This window comes from Equus caballus, chromosome 16, assembly GCF_041296265.1.
Source record: "Equus caballus isolate H_3958 breed thoroughbred chromosome 16, TB-T2T, whole genome shotgun sequence".
NCBI lineage: Eukaryota > Metazoa > Chordata > Mammalia > Perissodactyla > Equidae > Equus > Equus caballus.
In genome coordinates this window covers 65,306,377-65,323,375 of record NC_091699.1, presented here as the reverse complement: position 1 = coordinate 65,323,375, position 16,999 = coordinate 65,306,377, and the positions used below count along the sequence as shown (strand labels likewise).

Below are 16,999 nucleotides of genomic sequence, written 5' to 3'. Positions count from 1 at the left end.
ATGACATACAGTGGGCACTTCCAAGTTTTAGAGCTAAGATTCTATTTTATTTTCTTTTGTACTTCATTGCATTCTTTCTCATGCTCTTTTCATTCAAAGATTCAGTCCCAAGACAGGATTATGATACTCCACCAGCTGTTGTGTCAGGTAGGAAAATTCTAATTCCTTTAAGACTTGATTGGAGGGGAGAGATGGAGGTTGACTGGTTTTCTCCAAAATTCTTTAAAGCAGTGATTCTCAACAGGGCCAGGTGCAAGGAATTTGAATTTCAGTTTCGGGGTTGGGGGTAACATATGTGGTTCAAAAAAGTGTATTTAATATTCCAATCTAGTTTTTGTATGGAAAATAAAATATGTTGCTTTTGAAATAAAAAGTCAAAGCTCAAAGACATTTGTTCTGTGAAGGATACGCAGAAAATAGAATCTATGTTCTGTGTATCAGTGATTTTTCAGTGTTAGAAGGGTTCATTAGAATTTCTGGTAAGTGGGAGAAGGATATTTATGTTTAGCAAAAGAGGGCACCAATTAATAAAAATAGTTTGAGAAGCACTGCTTTAGAGACCAGAATTCTTCTGAAAGCAGAAAATCATCCCATTTTGCTTGATCAGCACCCAGCATAGTGTCTGACTCATAGTAAGTGCTCAATATAATTGTTTGTTGAATGAATCAAAATTTCAAATTTATTCCAAAAATGGTATTTTGGATATTGAAAGAGAAGAATCTGTGAATGTTCCATTTGTACAACAAAGTGGCAGAGGTGGATTTGAGAATACATTAGTGTCTTGAGGATTTCGATTAGCCATGTTTACGTTGTTTCGTACAATTTAGTGGTGCACTTTGTAATAGGGTATGTGTACGTGAAGAGGTGTGTTCTTATTTTGAACTGCACAGATAGATGTTCTTGTGCTTTGATCTTAATTTTGAATTTTGGTTTCTAGCAAAGAGGAAAATGGGCACAATTTTTAATTTTTGTTGATTTTTTTTTTAACTAAATAAAATCCTGGCAGCCTGAAGAGCTTTGAACTCTTTGATCCTTTGATGTGTCAGATGATGAGGACATAAAATCCAAACCATTGGAGAGATAGAGCAAGAGACAAAGGCCAGAAATAGGACAAAAGAGCCCTTGGGACAATAGAATCTGGCAACTGAATGGTGGTTTTCAAGCAGAGAACATCGTGTTCTTGGCCACTAGGTTTGCTTGATCCAGCATCTGAAGGGTAATCCTTTTCTCATTTCTTGTGGACTTGTTTAATTATGCTCATGGCTGAATACTTACCTTAGAAGTTCAATCGAGAAATAATGAGTTAGCTTTCAACTGTGAAGTTACTTTGGTCCTCTTGGAGATCTCCACAAATTTGTCATTAATTAAAATATCACTTATCTTTCCCCAAAGTGTATTACCTGTCACATCTTAACATGCCTGTTTCATTTAGGATATCGGACCCCTGGAAGATACTTTGTTTAATGTTTACAGCCTTTATTTTGTTTAACATGTGGCATCTTTGCTTAACAAGAGGCATCTACTCTTGATAATTCACCAATATTAATAATAATGATACACACAAACTGGAACTTTCCTTCAACTAAGTTTCCTGATTTCACTTTCAAGAACACAATGAAGAAAAGCAATGAAAACATCAAAAGCACTTACTAGATATCAGCCATGGGTCAGGGTCTACACAAATCAGTTGAGGCAGAACATCTGGCTGCAAATCTTGGCTTGGAATTCCCACCTAAGTCCGCAGACAGGCACTACTAAAGGTTCTTGAGCAGAGAAAGCACTTGATCAAAGTAGTGCTTTAAGAAACAATCTGATAGTTTTGTGTGTGCTTGAGGAACAAGAAACAGCAATCACATAGAATAGTCAGAAAGCCCAGATATGACTAAAAAAGTGCTAACATCCCAGCAGTGACATACAAAGGAAGGGACTAATATAGAAGTGACAGGAAAAATAACATTTTGAGGGATTTTACAGTTGGATTTGTGGTTTGACATCTTATAAACTTGCACAGACTTCTTTCGCCTCTTTGTCTACCTCTAAATGAAAATAGACTTGCCTGCCTAAAATGTTTGTTAGTTGTCTGGTGAGCACGAGTTGAGTGACTTTTGAAAAATGGCATAATTTTTGCCCAATCCTTGTCCAATCAAAAAAGTGAAACAGGCAAAGGTGTTGTAATAGCTCCTTCTCATATCTCCCAATGTGCCAATATTGGACAACTTAAATAGTAATCAGTTCTTTGCCATTGTAGGAGCTGACTAAACTGCCATAATGTATCAGAGTTCAAGATATCTGCTTGGTAATCCACAGAGACGTAACCCAAGCTAATTTCATTCAATCAGTATATCAAACATTTGTTGAACACCCTCTGAGTGCTAGGCACTACTCTCAAGTCCTGGCGATATGAAAATGAATAGAAAATAGATCATTGGTAAAAAAATGTCACCGTCTAATTTAATGTTGTTGTCGTCGTTTGTGATGTTTAAATGTATAACGTTTGAAGGAACTAAAATCTAGACTCTAACTAAAAAGAAGATCAGAAACCCTTAGGAATAAAGTGTATTCTGAGCTGGATTTGGAAGGGTGAATAGGAGTTGACCGGTTGAACAAGAGTAGAAAAGTTAACTGAGGTGAATGGAACAGGATATGTAAACTCTTAGAGAGAAACAGCATGGGGACATTAGGTGACAGAGAGTCACTGGCATTCTTGGGGCAAAATATCACAATGGCAGACACTGAGGCTGGGTCAGGATAAATCTTAAGCAAAGACTCTTCACTCTTTGAGTCACATGTCACCTTGCTCTTTTGTTTATTGGAATAATAGTTATTGGGAGCATACTATGTGGCAGTCACTGTATTGGGTGCTAGGGATACAACTTCCCTCTAAGAACCTAGGGGCCAATTAGGAAGTTGGGTACAAACAGGTGATTACAATACAGTGTCATAAGTGCTTCCATATAGAGAAATATATGATATTTAAGTTTGTAAACTCTTCAGTAAGATGCCTGATTTCAGAATCTACTTGTGTCGTTTACTAGTTGTGGAACCCTGGGAAAATTACTTAACTTCTCTGTAGCATAGATTACTTATCCAAGGAAATAATAATAATTACCTCATAAAATTGTTGTAAGCATTAGATGAGTTAAAATATAGAACCTGCTTAAAACAGATCTTGGCATAAAATAAGTATTCAAATGTTATTAACAAAAACTATACTAATCATTCTTGTTATAAGGTACTATGGTGGCAGAAAGAAAGAACAATTAACATACAGTAGGAGAAGTCAGAGAAGGTGGAAGAAACTTTTAAACAGAGACATAAGGACAAATGGAAATTAGTCAAGTAAAAAACAAGTTGGAGGGGAAGACTTTCAGACCAAGGGGGCAGCATGTACAAAGGCTTATGAGTAGCAGAGTATGGCAAATTCAGGGAACTACATGTGGTTCAGTAGGGCAGGGATACATAAAGAGAGACGGGGAGTAGACAAAATCAGCCTGGAGAAATAAGCTGGAGCAATATCACAAGGCTTGGTAACTTGAACTCTATCCTAATGGCAATAGATGTATACTAAAAGGTTTTAAATTGGAGAGTGACATGATCACTCTGAATGCAGGGTGGAGAATGCATTGGAGAAAGATAAAACTGGAAAAGGAGACCAGAATTCAAGAATCCAAGCACAAAATCAAGCTGGCATGTGCTCAAGTTGTGGAAATGAGAATGAAGAGTTGACAGATTTGTGCCATATTAAGGAGGTGGAACACACAGGACTTTGCAACTGATTGGATGGCAGGATAGAAGGGAAGAGAAGAGTTAAAGGTAGCTCCTAAGTTCCTAGCAACTCAGTGGCCTAAAGTGTCATTTGCTATAATCTGAACCGGAGGAAGGAGGATCAAATTTGCCACAAAGAAGCCAAGTTCAGTGTTGTACATGTTGAGTTTGAGATGTCTATGAGGCATCCAAATGGAGATAATCAATAGATATTTGGATGTGTGTGTGTCTGGAGCTCAGAAGACAACTCTTAGCTAGAGATGGATTTTGGAGTTATCATGGAATTAAGTCATGTCACCCAGAGAATGTGCTTAGAGTGAAGAGAAGCAGGGAGATCTTTGAAAATATAGAATGAACAGGAAAAAGAGCCTAAAATAAAGATTGGAGAAGGTAATGTAGAAATAGAAGGAAAGTAAGAGTATGAGATTTCAAAACAAACCAAAGAAAGAGAGTATTTCCAATGAGAAGCCTGTCCAGGAAGATGAGTCCTGGAAAGAAGCCATTGGATTTAGTTACACAGAGGTCACCAGTGAATTTGATGGGGCAGTTTTAAAGGAAGGACAAAAATAGTGAATGTCCTGTGAGGAAGTGGATGTAGTAAGTGCCAAAAACTCAGCAAATTTGCCTTTGAAGTGCAGAGAAGATAATAAACAAACAAACGGAGAATGGAACTGATTGATTTATTGATTTTTTTTTAAGATGGGAAATATTTGGTCATGATAGGAAGAAGCCAGGAAAGAGTTCTAAAGTTTGAAGATGTAATTTATAAAGGAAATGACTGATAGAACAAGGTCACAATGGTTTAGCACCAGGCATCTCTTCTAGGAATATGGGAGGACAGGAGGAAGGGATGATGTATGTGCATGTAAGCTTATACAAGTAGGAATAGGAAGTCAAAAGATTTTCTAAATGATAAATGCTCTTTGTTTTTATATGAAGTATTAAGTGACATCTTCTGAGAGTGAGAGGTAGATGGTGTGGTAAGGGACTTAAGAAGAACAAAGATTTGGAAAATTGTAAAGAAAGAAAGCCAACTGGCAATTCATAGAAAGTTTGAGGGGCAGTACAGGGGATCCATTTGAAGCTATAGACTGGATTTTTGTGATACCAATCTGTGAGGATGTTTGATTTTCCACAGCAGTGATTAGTAGCCAAGAAGGCAGACAGGTAGATTAGTCCAGGGCTAAGGTTTCACTGAATGGAGTGAGAAAAAGGGCAATGTGTGCTGACAAATATTGGCAAGAGAGTGATTAAGCGAGGAACTGTAGTCTCCAGGATGAATATGTTACCACGCCAGGTTTGTTTTTGCCCGCTGCCTGGAAAGCCAAATACCAAGACAATGAGATTGCAGCAGAGAGTGGGTTTTAATCACAAGGCGGCCATGTGAGGAAGCGAGAGTAAGAGTCTCAAATCTACTTCCCCAAAAATAGGGACTCAGGGATATTTATGAGGTAGAGGGGCAAGGTAGTCTGAAATGTGGAGTTGGTGATTGGAGGGGAGGAGAGGTGAGGTAATTTGTGCAAGTGAAATCAGATTCCATGCCTCTTCATAGGACTGTTCACAAAATGGTGGCATTAGCACGATCTGAGGGTGGAGTTTTTAGCCTCTTGATGTCAAAAGGTCCCTTATCAGGCATCTGCACAGGCCCAGTTGATGAGTTGGTGGTCTCAATTGTCCTGAAGTGGACAAGGAGTTCTAAGTCCTGAAAGACAGTTCACACACCCATTACCATGGTGACGCAGGCTCCAAGGAGATGTTATCTGTAGGAGCCTAGTGGGAGTCAGACAGCATATTGCCTCAACAGCACAGTTGACAATGAGTGGGTTAAACAGCTAAAAGCTATAATCAGTAATTGCAAAAAGGAAAAAAACTTTAGTACCTAGATACTTAATCATCAATGGCTAATTGTTTGCTGGTTTCAAATAGAAAGAGATAAGAGGGCGGCAGGGGATGGGAGAGAGGAAAAAAGCAGGGAAGATTGAGACTAGAGGTCTCATTGAGATGTATAAAGTAGTCAGAATACTTGGAATAAAGATTTTTGATAATAAACTATTTCTTGGCAAATTCAATGTTATGGGAGCAGGTGGCCAAAGTGTACTTGAGGCGAAGGTGACAGAGGTTAAGGAAATCAAACAGAAAAGCGTATCAGATCAGTGTTTTTCAGGGTGTGATTTGTGTATCAACATGATACTTAAAATGATTTTAAGAGCACAGCGACCCAAACTTTTTGTTTTACTTCAGCAGCTGTATAGGTACTTTAACGTGAATTTGAATAACATGGAATAAATTCATCAAACGCATGGCTTAAGAAATACCTTGCTTAGAAAAAGTCTAAGGTAAATAGTTCAACAGTGAATACATTTTTTAAAAAATTGTAATTCAGGAAGAATAGAGCTAAGGTAAGAGTGATGATGTTCAAAACAAAGTGGCTTAAGTTTGGGAAACGGGAGTCTCTGATTTATTTCCCTGGCATCACCTCTCCTTGTGAAAGTCTCTCCTACACCTTGTTCAGCTTGTTTCAAGGACAGAGGACAGAAGGCTGGGACTACCCTCTACATTTTCACGCAAAATCAGGAGTCTATCCTCTTTTTAGTGTCTCTTTTCTGTAACAGTTATAACTTTAAAAAGTCCCTCTATTCTAAGCAAATCTGAGGGAAAAATGAAGAGTAAAACATCATATTTTTCTATTCACAGTTGGATTTTATGAGGCACATATGAAAACTACAGATAATTTGCTGTCAAATTTTTATCTCGGTTACTTTGAGCCTAATTTCCTTGAAAGACATCGTCATGAAATCAAGAAAAAGACTACTATTGACAGAAAACAGAAGTAGAACCAACATTCATTTTCCTTTTCTGAAAACCTTAGAGTTCAGAACTTGAATATGTGTCTGGAAAAAATAAGAAATGAAAAAAGGACCCAAAAAATGCATTGACAGGAACCTGTGGATCTTCTGGAAGAGCTTATATTCATTCTCTGCCATATCCTTTCTACACCCCAGCTGAAATAGTTTGAAAATAGTCAATGTTATCAAGACAACTTCATGATGAGATTTCACAGAAAAAAAAAAATACATAAATCACAATATAGTTTCACTCAGTGTGGTTGAATATGAAATCGTTAACTGTCAGATTTTTAGCCAGGGAGCTATGCTCTAAGAATGAAGTCCTTCACAGGGATACTTGCCTGAAATAAGGCAAAATTCACTGTTGAAATAGTATGTAGTTTTTCCACGTTGTTTTTGCCAGTCAATAACATCAGTTTGCATGGGAAAGCCTCATTAATTTGGAGTTGATGTTGCTCTACCAAAGATTTGGTTGAAGCCTGTCTTTATACTGCCTCTGCTTGTGTGGGAATTACTTTATAAACTAGACTGTATTTGGGTGGGTGGGGGGATGATTAAGGTACTTTAAAAAGCAAAGCCATTTTTCAAGCTCTAAGCAACACTTGTTTTCATGGATACCATGAGCTAATTACAAATGATTTCCATCTCTTAATTAAAAATTAGGTCCATTAGTACCTCCAATTAGCAACAATTAGCCATTAAATTGTATTTACTGTAGAAGACCCGACACAGGGTTAAAAGTGTTCCCACAAGCCACACATGAAATTGGTTTCAGTTCTTTGCTCAAATACTGTGCATCTACTTTGATTATAAAACTGCATTTGTTTAAATGTACTAATTAATTGATTTTTCTTTTCAATAAGTTCTAATAAGAGAGACTTTGTTCTATTTATTATTCATTTATTCAATTAATATTTACTGAGTTCCTATAGTGCTACAAGGAATCAAGTCTAGATGGTATAAAATAGGAGATGCATTCCTTGCCTTCAAAGAACGTAGAATCTAAGGACAGAGGACAGGATTATAAAGAACTGACTCAAAACACAGTGTGTGGCAGATATCATCAGAGCGGTCCGCAGAACAGGACTTTGTACATGAAATTTGTACAAGTACTTGACAAATAGGCACGTGCATGCTGTTATTGTGTTCCTGCTGGTGCATTTGTATTGTTCACTACATTACAGAAATGAAGTCTTAAAGACTTTTCCTGTGGGACCACAATTTTTATTGCTTTATTCAAGTAACTGATAACTAAAGGCAGCTTAAACAAATAGACAGTTCTGGTATAGAACCATCACTGTTATTTAGCCCAGTTTTTTCGGGGGGTGTGGGAGAGTTTGGGGGGAGTTGGGATAAGAATATACAAAACCTTTTGCCTTATCTTCTAATCTAGCAAGTTTTTTCTGTAAAGGTCCAGATAGTATATATTTTAGACTTTGCCAGCCATGTGGTCTATATCACAACTACTCAACTCTGCCTTATAGGTTGAACACAGCCACAGACCGTATGAAAATGGATGAGCCATGGCTATGGTCCAATAAAGCTTTATTTATAAAAATAAGCAGCAAGCTGAATTTGGCCTGTGGGCTATAGTTTGCCCACTCTGCTCTAATCGATTTACTTTCATAAATTCGTATTCCAAATTCAGCACTATTACTGACATTTTTTGAAATAAGCATGAAGTGCTTTTCCTTTAAAGTTTGCATTTTTGTGTTTTTTTAATTTCATGAAAGGCAGATGAAATGTCAGAAAGGCAGAGGCGGGAGAGCATGAGGTGAAGATTGAAAGAGACATTTCTTAGTGTTTTAGTTTGTACAGCATAATTGATTGTAGTACTGAAGTATTAAAACACTTTAGATACCTTCATATCTTTTCACATGTTCATCATATATTGATTTTCTGGGACTTACTTGTATGTACCCGCAACAGGGGATTATCAACCAGGAAAATCAAATATAAATTCTGTTTAATATCCTCTTGGCTGCCTTTAGAATTCTGCACTTTTAGAAATTTAGGGAAAAAGTAAGAGATACATGATCCCAGTGGATTTGTTGTGAAAACGTATTTTACATCTTTGTCACACCAACTGGGTGGTATTGTTGTTGCTGTTGTGGTTGATGAGTGTCCATTGAAGTTATTCTTCTTTTATCAGTACTAGTCATTCTATTTCCCCCAGGTAACTGCTTCTCTGAGTACACTATTCTGCTTCGCACTCTGCAGGTGAAGGAAAGCTTCCCTGGTTTTGTCTAGAGACCAAACACTGCATAAGGCAGGCCTAAGATGGCTGGAGACGAGTGCCCTTCTATGGCAAAGTCAGAGCAAAATTCCAGTTGGTGATGTAGCACACACATCAGATGGAAAGGCGACATCCAAAATGCTGTCTTTTTGTGGTAGGATCCATCAGTGACTGGCAGCAATGGGCTTAGAGCACACCAGAGCAGCAGCACACGGTGTCACTTAGTACCTCAATCATCATAAAAAGGCGGTGGGTACATGGTGGCAACAGAGGAAGAGAGCACTTTCAAGACAGCAATAGATTTTAAAGGGAGCTAACTGCACATGCAGGATCAGCACATCAGGGACTGACGGTACACGGTTCCCTTTTTAATCAACAGCACAAAGTGGGCGCTTGAGGTTCCTGTCAGAGGATCCAGCCATGGACTATGATTCAGCACGAGCAAAAGGCATGCTTGAGGCATCAGATACTGGAGAGAGATACTACCTGACAGACATGTTAACACTCCTCTAGACTCTATGTTAAATTAGTTTATCAGAAAGCAAAATACCTGAACCATATGATTGCACGTCCCTATAGAAATGCTTTCTCGGAGTTAAAATTGAATGTTTCAACCTCTTCTTTCTTAGACAGGTGATATATGACACGAACACCTAAACTATGTTACCGGGTTTTCCCAGACACCTTAGTAAAAGCAATTGTCCATTATTTTACCCAATGTTCCTTATATAAAGGAGCAAACGAGGAATTGCTCCTTGAGTTCAGTGCCTCGGCAAGTATCTCTTTCCAGATGGATGGGTATACTTCTTTTGAACTGACAATGTAAAATACATAACTTAATCTATTTCCCTTTTGGCTTGGTTCTCAGGGCAGTTGGAGTCAGATGTGGTACATTGCAGATGTTCCTACTAGTATGTTCTCTCTATTGCTCTCAACTCTTCAGTGATTTTCTGGTGTTTTTAATTGTGTTTTTTAATATAGTGCCTAATTTTTTAAACCCTTCACAAATTCAACTTGAAAGCACAAGAGCTCTAATTCTTATGGTAAAAAATAAATGAAAAAAATGCTAATGGGCGCCGTGAAGTTTGTGTGCTATAAAGTCTCGGCGGAAAGATAAAATGAAAGATGATTGTGATTATGTGCTTATTTGTTCTAAAAATTCACCAGCAGGCACTGTTTTTATTCATTCACACACATGCAGCTCTGAGTAGGAAAAAGTATGGTATAATAATTGGAAATTACTTTTAGAGTCAAGAGGGTGAGTGTGATTCCTGGTCCAACTATTTAATAATTATTTCACAATGACAGCTACTTAAATTTTCTGAAACTTTTCCTCTCCTTAGGTATGGGTAATAATGCATTGGCACCTTATATGTGTACTAATATGAGAATTAATTGAGATGACATATAAAGACCTAGGAAGTGCCTGAGTTATAGTAGATATTAAATAATTGAGATTTCCTTATCCTCTTCCTTTCCCCACATTTAGAAAAGTATGTAAAGACTTTTTGAAGAATCACTAACCTTACATTTGCTGTGATAGATTGACTAAACCAGAGTTATTTTAAAATAGTTTCCAAACCCGATATCTAACAATAGAAGAAATGTTAAGGAAGGTCATCACATATCTTCCCTATTGGCTGAACTACTATTATAGTTGAATTAATTTAATAAATAAATTTTAAAGCTTTCACAACATGAAAGATAATATTCATAATGTGAAGTGAACAAAAGTTGACAAAACTGAACAATCATTATGATTTTGAGTCCAAAACATTCACATGATGCTAGAAGAGAATGCATAAAATGATTATCACATGTTTTTAATTTCTTTTTTCTAAACTTTTTGAAATGTTGCTTTGTAACTTGTATAATTTGCTAAAATTTCAATAGCACAGTCTTTGAATATACATAATTTGAGGGAGATATTTATACACCAGGAAAACATGAATGTATTAATGTGAAGATGATAATGATGATTGTGATGACTATATTAGTTGTAGTGGTAGTAACGGTGACCTCTGAAATTTTCCTCACTTCCATTCATTATATCTCAACACTGTGGCATTTAAGGCAGAATTAAAATCAATATCTCTCTATATAGAAGTGGCATAGAATTCTTGAGTGATTCTGCAGTGGAAAGTCACTGCTAAATTTTATGTGAATTCATTATCTATGTACTGGAAGGTGCATCTCCACAACCAAATGATTGCTGCTTTTTACATTTTTCATATTGAAATGGCATTTCAAATGATATTTTCTGTTCCTTGTGTGCAGCACTTGGAACAACCTAAAATCTTTCCAGTTTATTTAATGTGAGACGTCCAGTCTCTTGTGGTTTATGGAATTGATGTAACATATTTGAAATTAAGATCATATATACTTTAATTACATATTGATATTAAGTCTAATTTCCACAAGTTTTACAGATGTATAAATATATATTATATATGTATATATGTGTACATACACATATATATACACTCATATTTATATATGTGTATGTAAAATAAAATCTCCTGCCATTGGAGATAATTTGTTTCTCCAAGCTGTAGATCACAAAATATTTATTTCTACCAAAATCATGATGATATCATTTCAAACTCCATTTGCTACCTAAGGAATTGCTTATTCTTCCTTCTTTTCTACCACTAAGTTTTAGTCATTGGATAATGTGGAATAGATCACAAACAGTATATTATTTCTTACCAGGCCAGTCTTTTTTTTTCACTTGTCTGAACCGTGTGCTTTGGGGGGCTCACTGTGATTAGCTTTGATAAAATATTGATTGAAGAGCCATCAGCTACCTGACCAGGATACTACATGTCAGAACTGTAATCACTTTCCATCAAGTTTCCTTAAAAGTGGAAAACAAGAAGTTGAAAAGATTTTAAACTAATGATGCCCTTTAGTTTGCATGCAAAGGGTATATTTCATTTGGCAGCAAAACCATGTTGGATTCAGAGTAATGGATTGCAGGCCCCTATAAGGCATAAATTTAATTATTTTATGTACCTGCTCTGAGTCTAGAAATCTGCCTGAGAGACTCAGATCTGGGAAAGCACAGGACTCTAGAGTCAGGAAATAAAAATTTCATTCATGAGCAGCTACTTTGGCAAATCAAATATAGAGTTGGTAAAAAAAAAGAAAAATCATTGAGATTTTTGAGATTCTTATTCTGGAAGGTTAAAGCCTATTAGCCAAAGAAGACCAGAGACCAACTATAGTCAAACAAAGTTCCATTTACTAGCTTGCAGAAACAAGGGAGAAGTTAGAGCAGGTGAGCCAAGGAGCATCTCAGAAGAGGAAGTTTGGAGGAGCTTATCGTAGGATTTGAGTTCGTGTAGTGTGACTTTCGGAAGGTCTCAAGGAAATGACAGTTTATCTGCCTTGGTTATTATCAGGAACTGGGGGGAGGTTGATAGATTGGGTGTCAATAAGTGTTGTCTAGTAGGTGAGACGAACAAAGCAGAGCTAGAGTTGTCATTGGTAAAGATGCAGCAGTCACTCACTTTAGATAAAAAAGGGAGATGTTGAATTGTTTTCAGGTTTGCACAGTGTCCTTGCCTCTGCCTTTTATCTACCACAGTCATAGAGTGTTCTTGTCTGAGAATTGTTGATAATCTTTTAAAATTGTTTAATTGGGAGTACTATGACCTTGCTAATAGCTACTAGCTAATTAAAGATAATTTGAAAGAGTCCCATAAATTCTTTCCTTATCTAAAGGGTCATTATAACATTGCCTAACAAAAATATCACTAACATCGAATGGCCTTGATAAAATGTAAATACAAACATGAGATAGGTCAAAATGTGTTGTGTTCATCACATGTATCGAGTGGATATGGAAGGTACTGGGAATGCAAAGACGAATGTAGGTGCACAGAGAACACACTGTGTTCAAGGCACTATGCTAAGTGCCTTCTGTGGAGTGATCTGCTACATTTGGTTGTCACCACCATGCAGTACGGAAGTTTCTGTGTCCTCTACAAATTGATTCTTTATAAGCTCAGCTGGACCCTCACTCATATTTATGCCCCTTCCTCTGTTTTAAACTTTTGGACCTTCTCAAGTTCCAAACACAAGTCCTGCTGTTTATGCTCAGAAAATGGCTGCCTCCTCCTTTATGAGAACATGGATATCATATTTGATCTGATCTCCCACAAATGTTTCCTCTTTACTTCAAATGTCTGTTTCTTCTTTCCTCCTCTCTTCCTATATGCCTGTATTTTGTCAAGCCATGGCTTTCTCTTTGTCAATGTTAACCCTTCCTTCTATGTTCTTGATTTCATCTGTTTTAACCTCTTTTTTGATCTTACAGCATTGATTACTCTCTATCTCACATATACCTTCTTCAATACATACTTGTCCGTTGGTGACTTTGCCTCTGCTTAAAAAAAGATGTGGATCCTTTCTATCTTGTTTCTCAGGGTGCTGGACTTATGGCACTTGGCTTTTCTTCATTCTCTTCCTCAGATGAGAAGTCATTTGCTTCCACAGGTTTAACTATCACATAGATGGCCTCCAAATCTGTATTGCTCATCCTATCCTCTGTTTTGAGTTCCATACCAGTGTTTCCAGCTACCTCCTAGATGTCCCCCATCCACTCCCACCAATCTTGGCTGGCCCCACGGAATTTCAAACTTTTTATTCACAATTTAAGGCTCATAATCTTTCTTCCCAATCCAGTTTCTTCCATAGACTTCCCTAGGATTCAAGCAACCGTCTATAAATATTCTCTAAGCCAAGATTTTCAAAGTTAAGTGTATCCATGAGTTTAGGATTGTTATGGTCTTTGACAGTGGCTTGGAGTATAACTCTTCTTTTTGGGTGAGAACCATATGATTTAATATTCAACTGAGCTTGGAGTAGGATAGAAAATCTCTTATAAATTGACAAGTCATTTTTCTTCCACGCAATTGTGCTTAAAATCTCAGAGACATTTTGGCTCACTCTACCTCACATGCAAACTTCCTTTTTCATGTAAATTCTACTCCCACAATGTACTTTGAATCTGTCCTACCTCTTCCATTCTATTACCCCAGTTGGGATTGGCACTTTGTTACTTTTTTACGTTTATTATTGCCTTGTTTTCCTAGTGTCAACACCTGGCCCTTCCCTGCGTATTCAGCCTTCACACAAATGCCCTAATAAATTTTGAAATTAACATTTTTAAAAACTTTATCTGCAAGGATATTGTCTTAATGTAACAACTGGGACTTACCTTAGTAACTAACTATCCCTACTATCTGACTACTGCCAGAAACAGGGCACAGATTAGATTTCTGAAGGTACGGTCATCTTTTCTAGTAGCAACCTTCAAACTTGTAGCCAGTAAATACCAGAAATGTTACATTGCTCAAAGCTGTAGATGGCTCACAGAGATTGTTCTGCCATGAGGTGGGTGTCAAGACTATGTCATCCTGTAGAACCACAGTATGACAATTGCTCCCTGGTCTCTGTGTGAGAAAAGATCTAAACTTTTTCTAAGAAGAATCTTGTCCTTCCTTCAGCTAACCTCCAAACAGAGGGGAGTTTATTTTGGGTGGAGTGAGTGGCTTCTCTTAAATTCTTCTTAGCTTCTTCGATTTGACACTATCTATCCAATGCCACGTTCAGCTAATGATTAAAACATAGGGGCCTATGTGTAACCAGCAGCAAAGAAAGTTGCATTCCAAGTCCTTGTCAAGAAACATAAAAATTCCAAAGTCACTGCCTCGCATACCTTTCAGAACCTTGGCTAAGAGCAAATAATATTTTTGGAAGAATATTTGGATAATGGATATGCAGTATATCCATTCTCTTTGGTTATTCTAAATTATATCCCTGGATTAAGCTGAGAAAGCTGTCTTACCTGGGTGACTGTGTCCCAGTGACCCCTGATAAATAGCTTTTCGTGAAGTATGCATTGGCACAATGCCATTCACTTATATCTGAAGGACACTATAATAAATAGCCCTTGGAAACTTGATTTCCTTACTTGAAAGCTGTTGTTCATTAGACTACGCAGTGTCTGCTCCCTTCAGACCCACGGGAGAAATATCTCTTTTGCCTCCATGTTGTGAATTATTTGTCTACACATCATGCTTATTTTCTTACCTAATGGACACAGTGAATCGTGTAATTCATTGCTAACTAACTCTGATAAATTTGAATGGCATTTATTTTATTAGCCTTGCTGACTTCATCTTACTTTCTTTCCGTTTGCCTCATTTTTCTCACTTATTTGATACTACCACATTTTATACAACTTTGGAAGCTGCCTTAAATCCTTTTTGGGAGCAAAGTGAGCTGTAATTAAATAAATTCTATAAATGGAGACTCCTAATGTATTATTTTCCCAGTCGAGAGTCACAACACAAAGGCTGCAAGAATTAAGGATGCAGCAGCCTTGTGTTTGAGGCCTGCCACAGTCTAATTCTCAAGCTGCTCTTCCAACTGCTTTTCTTACCCTCTCCCTCCATAACTCTCTTTTCTTACTGGTCACAAGTACTTGCAGGGTTTGTTTGGCTGTGAGCACTTTCTTTCTTGCCTTTGCTCATGCTAACTTTCTACTTGGAATTCCTTCCCTGCCACACCTGCAGTTTCTGCTGGTCAAATCTTACCTATATCTAATGGTCTATCTCTTCTATATGATGTCACTTTATTTGGAAAACTCTCAAAGTCCTCTGTCAGCACCTGTTTTTTTTTTTTTTTTTTTTTTTGAGGAAGATTAGCCCTGAGCTAACATCTGCCACCAATCCTCCGCTTTTTGCTGAGGAAGATTGACCCTAAGCTAACAACTGTGCCCATCTTCCTCTACTTTATATGTGGGACGCCTGCCACATCGTGGCTTGATAAGCAGTTCACAGGTCTGCGCCCCAGATCTCAACTGGCAAACCCCGAGCCTCCAAAGCAGAGCACGAGAACTTAACTGCTCTGCCACGGGGCCAGCCCCCTCTGTTAGCACCTTTGTACTCCACCTGGTACTTGTACATTCCTCACTACCCCTCCTCCATCTTTAGATTCTAGGTCCCTGGAGGTTTGAAGGTCGAGGACTGTGCTATTCCTATTATCCCCTGTGGTACTAAAGCTCAAATTTTTCATGGAAATGAAACAGTCTGAGTAAAGACCCATCCTCAGTTAAAGACTTTAACATTGACTTTTACACCAAATAAATGTGGAGGCAATACTAAGCTAGTCAAATCCCTGAATTTTCCCTAACAGGCCTAAAATTTAGGACTTTTTTTTCTCCCAAAAAGTTACTCTAGGACACCGTCATCCCTTAGTAGGATTAGCATGACATCCATCTGGCTGGCCTTGCTCATTCAAGCCTTACCCCACCCCAATCCATTCTCTCTACAGCCCCCAGAGCCATCTTTCTAAAACATACATGACCTCCTCCACATCTTTCCACAGCCTTCAAAACATCATCCTCAGTGCTTAGCCTATGCTACAAGCCCCTTCATGATTCTGATGCACACTTCTCCAGAACCATCTCTTATTACTTCTGTGCTTCAGGCGTAACGAACTGCTTTCAGTTCCCAGGATGGGCCAAGCTTCAGGGTCTTCGCATATGTGAGAATATGATAACTATGAGCAGTGCCTCTGTCCAGAGCACTTTTTCCTCTACTCCTCAACTTACTAATGCTGGCTGGCTTTACAAAGATTGTCTCAGATGCTTTCTTCTCCTCGGAAGTATCCCTCAGCTTTCTGTCTTGTTTTACAGTTGCCACTTCTTCTTATTCTCTTAGGTCCCTGACAGTATCCTCATCATCACATTTAGCACACTGAGTCATCGTTTCCTGTTTAATTATCTTTCTTTCCCTATAGAGTCAGAACTAAAAACTCCTTTAGAGCAGGGACTACTCCTATTTATCTTATTTCCCTGTTACCCAGCAGCATCTAGGTAGGTGTTTAATAAATATTTGTTGATTGAGTAAATGATTCCTATAGGTAAGAATGTTGATTTGATAGACACACCTTCTATATAATCCTCACATTAACTTCAAAAGATTAAAGTAACAAGAGGAAAACAGACTCAGAATTCCCAAGAAGTTTAGAAATTTGAATGAACAATTAAGTGCAGAGAGATTTCTGAATGGGATAGAAAAATCTCATGAACAAGAAAGTGGAAGAAAACGTGAAAGGATTTGGAGAAAATCGAATTATT

The 16,999-nt window shown here is 37.6% G+C and overlaps 1 protein-coding gene across 17 annotated transcripts in view; it reads left to right on the top strand.

Moving 5' to 3' along the window:
* RBMS3 (RNA binding motif single stranded interacting protein 3) overlaps positions 1 to 16,999 on the top strand; it is a 1,248,509-nt gene that overhangs the window by 1,189,457 nt on the left and 42,053 nt on the right. For 11 of the 17 annotated variants that reach the window (XM_070238082.1, XM_070238076.1, XM_070238080.1 and 8 more), the window contains one exon: positions 100 to 147. The exons of the other annotated variants lie outside the window; for them this stretch is intronic. In XM_070238082.1, coding sequence (XP_070094183.1) covers positions 100 to 147 — 48 coding nt within the window. The remainder of the gene's footprint in view (positions 1 to 99; positions 148 to 16,999) is intronic. 17 annotated transcript variants of the gene reach the window in all.